The sequence below is a fragment of the Hippoglossus stenolepis genome, chromosome 16 (genome assembly GCF_022539355.2).
Source record: "Hippoglossus stenolepis isolate QCI-W04-F060 chromosome 16, HSTE1.2, whole genome shotgun sequence".
NCBI classification, from domain to species: domain Eukaryota; kingdom Metazoa; phylum Chordata; class Actinopteri; order Pleuronectiformes; family Pleuronectidae; genus Hippoglossus; species Hippoglossus stenolepis.
The window spans coordinates 19085218-19097345 of record NC_061498.1 but is presented as its reverse complement, the minus strand read 5'-3'; the positions used below and the strand labels follow the sequence as shown (position 1 = coordinate 19097345).

General features: G+C 42.3%; 1 protein-coding gene across 1 annotated transcript in view; it reads left to right on the top strand.

Annotated features, from left to right (window-relative positions):
- The first annotated feature begins 201 nt into the window (after positions 1–201).
- The window catches only part of gsg1l (gsg1-like), a 29638-nt gene continuing 17711 nt past the window's right edge, over positions 202–12128 (top strand). Inside the window, exons 1-2 of the mRNA XM_035179664.2 lie at positions 202–806; positions 10489–10536. Coding sequence (XP_035035555.1) covers positions 467–806; positions 10489–10536 — 388 coding nt within the window. The 5' untranslated portion in view covers positions 202–466. The remainder of the gene's footprint in view (positions 807–10488; positions 10537–12128) is intronic.

Here is a 12128-nt window from a genome sequence, read left to right as displayed (position 1 = left end):
AGAGAGAGAGAGAGAGAGAGAGAGAGAGAGAGAGAGAGAGAGAGAGAGAGAGAGAGAGAGAATTTGAGAGAGAGGGCGAGGGAGAGAAAGAGCAGAGGGACAGCCAGAGAGAATTGGAGAGAGAAATTGGGAGAGAGAGAGAGAGAGAGATAGAAAGAGAGAGAGAGAGAGAGAGATGCTCTCCTCTCCGCGTCACGGCTCCTCAGTGATCCTCCTGCTCTCCGACGGTTCCCCCTCTTCCCTCTCTCTCACTGGAGGCGTCAGCTCGTGTGGATGGATGAGGACAGTGATCGTTCCCAGATTCCAGGTGTTTCCTCGGACAGTCCGCGGTCACTTCTCTGCGCTCTGAGCTCAAACTGGCAGAGGAGAGCACACACGGGCGGAGAAGAGACGCGCGTAAACTCCGCTGTGCGCCCTGGCCGCGCCATGCTGCTCCTCTGACCGCCTCCGTCCCTCTCCTCCGTGGATGAACTTTCTCGCCGGCTGCAGGGACGCTGCGGCCGCACGCGTTGAGATCATGAAGACGACGCGGAAATGCCGCGCGCTGCTGTCGGTGGCCCTGAACCTGGTGGCCCTGTTCTTCTCCACCACCGCCTTCATCACCACGTACTGGTGCGAGGGCACCCAGCGCGTCCCCAAGCCCAACTGCAGCAAGCAGCGGCGCCACAACTGCATCGACTACGGTGTGAACGAGACGGACCAGAACAAGGTGCACTACAGCTGGGAGACCGGGGACGACCGCTTCCTCTTCCGCCGCTTCCACACCGGCATCTGGTACTCGTGCGAGGAGAACATCCACGAGGCAGGTGGGCACTTCCGAGGCTGATCTTACAGAGGAAGGCAGCAAAGATCAAACTAAGTTGTTCCAAAAGGAGAAGAACTAAGAATAAATCTTATCTGAGCGCATTTAATGATTTAATAATTCATGTTGTCTCTCAGCAGAAGTTCAGGTTTGTTTACACGGTTTTAGACCAGAACATTCTCCCAAAAGCAGGTCGGGCATGTCATTTCTCAACACGCAAACCTCTGTGCGTAAAAACGAGCTTTCATCTGAGCTGGTCTCACTTTAGTTTAACTGAGCCGAGCCGTGCCAGGTCAAGTTAGACTCTCATACAGGGAACTGTTGGCTGCTCATTAATACCAGTTAATAACAGATTAATCGATTGTATTGACAAACAGAAAATTAACAGTTATTTTTATCATTAAAATACCAAAGATTATTTAGGTCCAACTTCTCAGATCTGAGTAGCTATTGCATCTCAGTGCTTTTTAGGTTTTGGTCTGAAATAACTTTAAGATATAAGGTTTCCTTCAGCTTTGGGGAATTGGGGGATGACTAAATTAATCCAATTTTTTTTTTGTTTGTTGGGTTTTTATTTTTACTTTATGATTTATTGTTAAGAAATCCCACAAAAAATACCAAAACCAACAATATAACTGGCCCAAAAAATCTTGCTTGCCCCCTAGTGGTTGGCTGCACTATAGATCATAAACCCTGCCTCCTCCATGTTAGCAGATGGGACACAGACCAAACAGAAAGGGCAAATGTATATGATAAATAGATTTTCTCAAAGATGGTTTCTGTAATTCCAGGTACAGTTCTAATCACATTGACGTATGTTCAAGAGTTCATGCATTTGATATGTTTAAAAACGGGCTGAGACGTCGTGATTGACAGCTGCGTCTGACTCACAAAATAAACAATTTAATTTAAAACAAGTTCAGTAACTTCCTTAAACAGCTGCTCACTTGTTTTTAAATCAAACTACTCAAACAGGAGGAAGCAGCATTTTGTTGGGGACTATTTTCAGGGAAAAGTGCAAAAAAACGTCTGCGATGATCTGTTACTGTCAGAGTCGGTAGATATACAGTATTTGATGTATGAGCTGACCAATCAGCTGCTTCTGTTCTGCAGAGAGAGAGAGAGAGAGAGACAGAGAGCGAGAGAAGGAAAGAGCGAGAAGCAAGAAGAAAGCCTCAAAGACTGTGTGTGTGTGTTGGTAGTATGTGAGAGTGAATAAACAGCTTAGTGAGACAGAAATAAAGGCAGCAGTTTGGCCTGTTGAAGGCAGATACTGTATTGAATGCTGTTATTAATGAGCCCTGATCAGTTCAGTATCTGAATGTCGACCATCGTCACCACATTCCTGCCTCACAGAGGATGAACCAGTCCTGCAGGAACTGCTCTGGATTGCGACTGGCATTGCTTCCATTGAAAAGTTAAAAATAAAATAAAAATCCTCCACGCTCAAAGGAAAATGCTGCAAGGTCATGGAATGATTGGACCAGAGAATTTATAAGAACCAACTATTAACCCACAGTGACGTCTATAGGATCTGACTTCTGTTAAAACCAGTGGAGTCGCCCTCTGCTGGTTATTCCAGAGAATACAGGTTTCTCATTGGCTCCACTTTCTTGACCCAAAGTCTTTTTTACATGCAGTCTATGATAAGGACAAAGGAAAAGAGAATCAGACCGCTTTCACACTGGGCTTTTTTAAAATCACATTAAACGAAAATACGAGAAAATAAAGTTGAGCCATTAAAATAATGATCAGGAAGGAATTGAGGAAGAGTAAATTGTATCGGACTGTGGATGCTGCGGTGATGTCCACTTGATCAATTATTATTGCTCTACATGTTCACATCCTGCAGTAGCCAATGAAATGATGCTTCTACACAAGTGTAGAGGGATGTTGCAAGATGATGAAATGATTTGTCTCTTTGAATTAAAACCCGGTCTGATTACTCTGCGTCCAATCAAATTCCATGCAGTGCATATGGCTTTTGTATTTCTTTTCGTTGTCGTCTGGGTTAAAAGGATTAGGTCAAATGCAATTCCTTACATCTTTCAAATAAATTACACCTATATAGCAAAATTAATAAATGAATAAACTGACAATGTAAACAAACATTATCTGGGAGGGAACAATCCAAATAATCTGAATGTGTTTTAACTGCAGTGTGGATTCTGAAGACAAGCACTTGTTTCAAGACTATAAGGTTTGGAGTCTGTTCTTTAATCTAGTTTACAAAGTTCACAATGGAGACTATAAAGATGGACGTTGGATATCCACTCCCTCCCCTGCAATCCCGGAGTCTGTGCAGTAGTGATCTTGGAGTTAAGCCGCGGTATCAAGGTCTCGCTGATACGCGCACGCGACCAATCACAAGTCAGTCGCAGCTGTCAATCATGGTGTTTCAGTCCGTTTTTATAGCATGAAATTAGAAATTACAGAAACATGAACACTTAAAAAAACATCAGTGTGATAAGAATTACCTAAAATGACAGAAACCATCTTTGAGAAAATGTTTGTCTACATGTACTTTTACTTTTTTGTTTGGTCTATGTCTCATCTGCTAACATGGAGGAGGCTGGGTTTATGACCTGTCCTGCAGCCAGCCAACAGGGACAAGACTCTGTGGCTTCAGTTTTGGGAGCTATGTGGACCATCTTTCTGTACAGTTCACATCCAGATTTGAGACCCTCAGTCTGAATCTTTGTTGTGACATGTAATTTATCAGTGACGATAGAGTCTGGTTCAGTTCTGGTCTATTGCCAGAACCTGAAGCAAAAGCACTTCAACAACTTCCCCAGAGTCAGACGGTAGAGATATGTGACCAGCAAAAATAGATGGCTGACATTTTACTGAACCACGATGATGCAACAAAGAGTGAAAACAAGTTGAATTACCTGTTGCAATCAAACCATCCACATCAGCAGATTTAGTGCTCCAGATATTTCTGCACTGAAATATTAATACAAATTTATTATTCCCGCTGACGACCAATAAGGGGAAGCTTTTCTGCTTGCCTGAGAAATTTGCAAACGTTTGACAGAAATTATTTATGAGTCGGCTTTCTAAGTGAGGTCCGTTTTGAAGGAGGAGGGGTCTATATTTTGGGGGATTTATAAGCATAGTTTTTTTTTTTAAAAGGTGAAAAGTAGCCTCTTCCACGATGTCTTTGCTGTGGTTGAAACACTTTGTCCGTTTCCTGTGTGCTACTAGAAAGATGTGAGGAAAGCTACAGATTAAATATAGAGGAATAATCATGATTAATCTTCATCCACCATTAAAAGCACAGTTTTAGATGTTTTATTCTTTAAAAAGCAGCGATCCTCTAGCTTTGGTTTGCTCCAGCACTCATAATTCAGCGTCTGTATCCTCTCTCGGTGCAGACAGCAGCAATGTCCCAGTGTTATCGAAGCCTGGCCAGCCTGATCAATGTCGTACAACTTTACTGCTTCTATTCATCAGTCTCACTGTGCTGCTCCTTAATCTCCCTGTTCTCCTGTTCTGACATCAACCTGCTATGAAAGTAGTTTTAAATTTGTCTCGCAGAGAATTTAAAATATGATATAACAACTTGAGTCAGACCGGCTGCGGAGGAATTGAATTCTCTTTGTCCGGCTCTCGACTCTGAACTTTTCAACCTATCTTTATGGATTTTATATCTGGAAATGTAGAATTTGTTATTATTCATTCTGCGAGAGTCACAGAAAGGGGGCAAGAGGAGGCACAACAGGTTAGAAAAGGCAATTAAAGTTAAAGTTAAAAACACAGTCTTGCTCTAATGATCCCTGAAGTGAGGCTTACTCCATTACATCACGACAGTCTGACATGACTGGCGAAGAGACTCGTAAGCAGCTCAGCTCGATACTGTTTTAACAGCAGTAATGAGAGGAGAAGCTCCAGGGAGAGGCTTTGGTCTGCACTGCGTTTTACATCAAACCAAGTTTTCTGCAAAGTCTTTATAGTCCCTGTATGAACAATAGATTTTAATTTACTTGAGAGTGTTGCCAGTGTTTGCTTTCCTTCATGAAGTTGAGCAAAGTTATTTTGATACTGGATAATAGGAAGTCTCCAGTCCTCACAAGCAGTTTGGTCAAAAGCAGCGAGATGAGTTCATCCTGTTAACTGGAGACACAATTCTGTCTTTGTAAAGGGAATTCAGGTCCAGCTGCCGGAAGTGGGAATAAGGGATAGAATTAGAATCAATTCATACGTCTCCCACTGTATATTTTAATAAAGGTAGACTCCACGGGCCTCATTTAAAACAAAATGGGATCTGAAAGATTCGTATGCTGCTTGTCATGCAAAAGTTGGGATCTGTAAAGACAAACTTGATGGGAGAATGTGCACACCTGTATGCTAACTCTGATCCATGTGTACGGACATTTTGGAGGCAGGAAAGTGGTGATGCAGACGTGAATTAGAGAACTGAAGTCAGATTATAAATCCACTTTATCATAAACATAAAAACCAGCGGTGTTATTTGTGCTTGTGAGACATAACTGTTCCGGGAGAACCTTCAATTGTACTAAGTCAAGTTGATTAGTAGTTTTTAATATCTTCTAACACTGTGTATGTATCATCTAGTCTAGTTTAAGTTTTTCATATATTTTCAAAACTGTTCACCTTCAAACTTCAATTTAAAACCTCTGAATTACCTTGATCAATTTGTCAAGGTGTGAAGGAATTAGTCCGATTGCTGTAAACATAAGTATTGTGGTGACGCTAATGTGTAATGCTGCGTGATGGATGCACCGGCACTGTTAGAGGACTATACGCAGATAGAAGGATTAGGAGAGAACAAGCGTTCAGCTACCACAAAGATTTCCTGACCCATGATGATGACTGACTCATCAGCTGATTTTGATTCTCTACAGCTCCAATATTAGACAGACCGACCCGATGGAACCAAACCATCCCAGTACAAACAAGTTCTCAGCGCTCTGGGTTAATTAGCTGTATAACTTTAACCTTTCTGTCTAAAGCCCCTTTGTGAATAATATAGTTCTCTTAAATTCTGTATTGGTCGGAGATAACTCAGAAGTCTCTGAATTTAATAAACCTGCAGTTTTGGATGGGATTATTAAAGTTAAAGTAACAAGTTCCCTCACATTCTGAAGGGTACGAAACAATTCTCTTTTTGCCTTTAAATTTGCCTTATTTCTTGCTCTGTCCTCTCTGTCGTACACACTCACTGCATTAACTGCAGCAGCAACACGTTACCACATAATGCATTTTCTCTTATTGGTGATATCACTGCTGTGGCCACCAAACAATATCTCCCTCACAATCACCTAGATTTCAAGTTGCACTTCTTCTCACCTGATGCCATAATAAACCATTGATCACCTTGGTCATGAGGTGCTGTGCATTGACCATTTATGGTTGAATGTGGGCGTGTAGAGGGAGGGGTATGAGGCAGATATGCATATACGCACGTTTCCAGGTGAACTGTGATTTATAAAGGGAATGTTCCTTTTTAAAATTATGGTTCCATATGAGTCAAATAATCAATAATGAATTGTATGCACAAATGTATCGAAACCGACATTTATAACCTCTAACTGACTTAATGGTTGAAAAATTTTGACCATTGGGTACATTCACAAACCGTTGGGTTTCCGTTACGTTCATTTAAGTTCAGCCCGGGTACCTCTTACCGTGCTGTATTCCCCTGCTGATCTGCACTCACTATATGAGAACATGATGTGCACAGCCAGTACATTAGGGTTAAAGCGACCAGAACAATCTGGATTCATGATTCGACACCATCAATTTAATTTTGAATTCAGCAGAGTGTTATAAAGATCGGTTCTGTGTAACTAATTAGAAAAGCGCAGAGGAGCAGACTTCTTGACTGGCGCGAGTGTATTACAACCTCTTGATTAAACACAAAATGGCTGAGGCTCCTGATGAGCTACCATCACCACCACCCGCTCTGGGGTTAGGGTTAGACAATGTACAAATAGCACCTTCAATATAAAAAAATAAACATTTCCGGCTTTGGCACGCAGTTAAGAAACATTACAGCACTAAACACTAACTCAAAATCTGACCTGGATCCGGTGAAATCTGGACTCGAGGCTCAGTTGGAACAGGGTCAGATTCTGTGGCTTTTGGCTCTGCCTGAACACCTATAAATACCATTTTCTTAAAGTAAAGACAAATGGCTGCAGGCTGACAGTGTTCCCTCCTATTCAAGTTCATTCTCTTGTCTGCTGCGCATACCTGACAGATTCAGCTGAGTAATGCACACAGACACACAACTGCAGAAGTAATGGTGCACATTAGCTGATGTTTCTCCAAACCATTCATACTCATTACAGCGGCAATTAGCCCCAAATGACATCGGATCACTGATTAAACAGACTGCAGAGCTGCTGGCTGCAGGGAAGGGAATAATAAATGAGAAGTGTGAAAGTGAGAGTTGGGAATGCGAGGCTAAAACATACCAGAAGACATTTGAAACCACCTGAAGCTCATTTGAAATCAATCTCCTCCATTACACACCGATAGACTGGGAGCGTGGTGACTAGGATTTCTTTCCGTTAACCGACATTTTTCGAGGAGCATCATCTCCTGTGTGCAGCGGGGGAAGGTGTAGGAATACTGATTGTGCTGTTAGTAAGTCCTGTCGTCGGGTCACAGACGAGCCCACTCACTCTTTAATTACATTTTAGATTCATGTCCTAATCAGATGCTGTGCTGCTCACCTTTTTAGTTGAGGCACATTTTCACCGCAGCTCACCAAGTCCTGAACACATCCATCTGCTTCTCCCCCTCCCTCCCCTGCACGACTCAATCCCGCGAGTTTTAACCTTGGAAAAGATGAATTATAACCATCTCAGATGAGCTTATACAATATTTGCAAAATGGCATGCCACACTTGTAACAGCGAAGTCCTGGACCCACTTTGCTTATATGTTGGGTAACTGGTAACTGACAAACTAGAGTATTTGTACATTATTTAGGACGAAATTTAGTCAGGTGCCGACGTACAGGAAGGACATAAACAACATGCTGGCTATTATTGTAGGTGCAGCTTATTCAGTACTATTAATTTTTCATCAGCATCATTGGCCCCTGGTGGCTCAATCTCCAAGTCCATTTTAGTTCTATTCATCCAAGACCCACAGTAATCTTCCCATGTCCACCGTCTATCCCTTAAGACAGACCATTTATAGACTGTAAGTGAAGATGTACGACACAACAGCTCAAAGCGTCTCGATCACTCCCTGGAGGTTGTTACACTTTAGGTTATGAACACCACTTCCTCCTTATTACTGGATGGAACATGGACCAAACTCTAAAAATAAAAGTCAAAGTACAGGTCAAATACATTTTTCCATAGTGGGTTTCTGTCATTTCAGATAGTTCTTGTCACACTGACTGTTTCCAGTCTATGATCCAGATTGATCAGCTGGATCCTCATTGGTCCCTAGAATGTGTCTAGAACCTGACCTGTGGTGAACTGAAGTGATTGGACATACCCAACAAACTCTCTGCAGACGTCTAAACTAGATTAACCTGTGGTGAGTCGTAGATCACAGCAACAATATGATGCCCTTCCTAAAACTCTGAATGCTCCCAGGAGCAGACAGAAGAAGTTTGTACCCACCAGGACTCTTCCCGGCATTGGCTCCAAATTGCAGTGTTCACTTTATCTATCTTTTTATACAGTCTATATGAACATTGCATCCCATTTTATACAACAGGAACATTTCATCATGTATTCCAATTTGCGTGAGGGAAACGTGTCTGTTTCTGCATGCTTAGAGGGGCGTGTCCATGTCCATCTTGGAGTATCATCAACGCGAAAAATGAAAATTCACTCATTATCTACTCACCACTATGCCGATGGACGGGTGGGTGTTTAAGTCCACAAACACTAGGAGTTTCAGGGGTAAACAGTGTTTCAGCCAAAGTGACCTCTTCTTTAGATGTAATAAAACAACAGAAAAAACACAACATACCTCCATTCTGCTCGTTTGGTGTCATCCAAGTGTCCACAAGCCCCAACATCATTTACACCGGGTTATTAGCCTAAAAGTCCACTACCGGAAGTGGCGATGCTAGCAGACGTAGCCACAAGAACATGCACCCTTTGTGTGCCCTTGGGCGAGAGTGTGTGTGGTGTTCCAAGGTGCCCAACAGTACGTGAACGCGCCTCTGAAGATGCTATCAGAGGACATTTAGGCTAAAAACATGGTTTAAATGAACGAATATGAATGTTGGGGCTTGCAGACACTTGGATGACACCACACGAGCAGTATAGATGCATGTAATGTTTTTTCTGTTGTTTTATTACGTCTGAAGCTTTGGTCACTAGTTACTTCAGTTGTATTGGATTTGGCTGCAGGGCTGTTTACCCCTGAGACTCCAGTAGTGTTTTTTGGACTCAAACACTTCATCCCCCCCTCCATGGTGAGGATATAATGAGTGAATTTTCATTCTTGGGTGAACTATCCCTTTAACTTTGGAAAACCAATGTGAGTTCAATACAAGAAAACTGAGCAAAATGTCAAAGATTTCATATTTTCATTCTTTGTTTTATCAGATCTTCCAGGAGTAACTCACAAGTATTTTTTGTCAGTGTTTCTGTGTACACAACACTATATTCCTGAAACCTCCTATTAATGTGTATGTAGTAGGGATTTTGATCACAGAAGAGTGCAAGGTGAGTCTGTCTGCAGATAACACCTCGCTAAGGTGGTTACTTGTGAAGATCCCCAGTCCAAGCCTCTTTTACCTTCTGAAACTTAGATCACACTGTTTGTCTCCTGGATACTGAGGGTATCTTCATCTGTTGTATAAAAGGGGTTATGGGAGTTCAGTGTGTATGACGTTGCGAAGGCGTTGGTGCTCATGCTGGTTATGGATGGGCCTGCCGGCAGCTTGTGACACCACAGAGGCTGAGTTACTGTTCGTGCTGTGGTCGCCGATCTGTGACCTGCAGGGTCTCACCAGGCTCTGATCAACTCCCTGCAGCCCAAGATTACTTTATTAAAACCAAGAAGATACTGCACGATGCAAGATGCTCCCTATGTGAACATGCACTGATACCACATGGAAAAAGTAGCATAAATTCACTATATGTTGCATTGGATCGAAACCAAATGTTGTGCTAAAACCTAGGAACAAAAACCAATTTCATATTTCTGTTTATACGGCAATGAAAGAATTGTAATTAAATGCTGACCTTTGAAGATGTTGGCAGAAGTTGAGACTGATATTGATCTTCTCTAAAGCTCGGAAAAAAGCAAATAAGGTTTTTTCCCAAAATGCTCAATTATTCGTTTGTCTGAGCGTATATTGCTAAGCATGCTAACTAAAATAAAAAATAAAAACATTGTGTTGTGAGTGCAACATTATGTCTTTGGTTGCTAGCCTGTCATATTTATAGCAGCTTTTTCTTCAGTTTTACACTAACGCTCTTTTTATCCTTTTCCCTTCACCTCGTGCATTGATTCCTGTCCTTACATCATTTTCTCCTTTTCACTTATCATCTCATTCTCGGCATCTCTCCATCTTTTTTTCCTTTTTCTCCTCCTACTCTTTTTCTCATTCCCCCCCCCTCTGCTTCACTCCCAGCACATTTCACCTTGAATTCTACACCTCTCCCCACTTTTTTTTCATCTCTGCATCCCTCTTCTCCTCTCTCCTTCACCCGCCCCCTCTCTTACTCACCCTCTCAGGTGAGAAGTGTCGGAGCTTCATTGATCTGGCCCCTGCGTCGGAGAGAGGTGAGTAATGATGGTCATTAGGTATCAGTGCCACTCCCTGCCGCTCCCCACCTGTTCATCAGGCTCAGAGAAAACCATTTCAAAAGCACCTTTCTGGAATCTTTCTGTGGAATTTTCACTTCAATTTAAAATGTGGTTTGCTAGATTGTTTGCTTGATTCTGGATTTGGTCGTTCTTTTTACTTGTACCCCTCTAATCTAAGTAGATAAAGTTTTTCGTCTTGGTATAGGGACACAATACAGTGTGACTTGAAATTAATCAAACTTAACTTATAATTAATGATTCAGCCCCAAAACAAGATTTGATTAATAAGACTGGGTGTTACAATCCCCCTGCAGTTGACTTGAGTAGTGTTTTTCATGGAGATAACAAGAAGTTGATGTTGTTACCATTACAACACATTCGTAGGGCAGTCACTTTTTCCAAAAATCAAGTTTGAACAAATTTGACACGACACAGGATTTATTTGAATGTATTCAAATGGTGGCTCCGACAGTCAGACAGGGGTGAACACTAGCCGTTGCTTTGGGGGAAAGCTAACAGGTGGGCCCACAGATCTGTTGTGGTTGAAGAGTAAGACGGATGCTTTGTACAATCTAGACAAACAGCCTTATCTTTATTGGTTACTTAGCTGTTTTGGTGTAGAGCCGAAAATACGTCCACACGCAGCTTCTCAGATGCCTTGGTGTTGTGATTGTCCGCTCAGGATCACTTTGCTTGCTGGTGTCCTTCATTTTCGTTTCAAATCAACATGATATTACTGGCTTACTTTACTGACCGGTCAAGAGGGCATGCAACAGGTCAAGCTGATAGGGATGGCCCTCTGCTCGATCATGAGGCTAACTACGACAGTCTGATGCGCTTCAAGACTGTATATTTTGAAGGTCATCGTGAACATCTAGCCCACTTTAAATTAATGTTTGAATTTCAAATAAAAATTGACAATCCTAGTGCCTCAACATCAACCCTCAGCCGAGACAGGCCCATCAGACCTGGGTGTGAGGTTCACGGTTATTCTTTAGATGGTGACTTTGGGGCCCAGACAGTATCTTTTCCTATCAGCTAAAGTGACATTTGTGACTCCTACTGCCCTAGAGGCTTGCAGTGGAACTCCTACTACAAAGCCCATTCACCTCAACCACAACAATTTGGCCTTGCTGCCAGGTTAGCCTATCACAGCCAACGTAGGGGGGGTTCTTGGGGTTGACGACTGAAGGACGTTGCTACCGTTATTAAACGTTGTTTACCTCAATGCAACTCCGTGTTTCAGCCTTTTTTGACAAGGCATGCCCAGTGTGGGCTCATCCAACCTAGGTGTCTCACGGTTAGTCTGTAGATGGTCAACTGGGGGCCCAGACAGTAGTTTTTCTTTTAAGCTACATACAGTGAGCACACATCCGAAAATAACGTACCCAAAATGAGAGGTTATTGTTCGTCAGCCCTTTTGTCACAACCCTGGTCTCCTTAGAAAAGTTACTCCATATATTTGAATAGGTGAGTATAAGAGATACTGAACCAGTTGCAGAGCAACAACCTTGGTAGAAATGCACATTTTTTGCTTCACCTTTTGCATCACCTTTTTTTCATAAAAA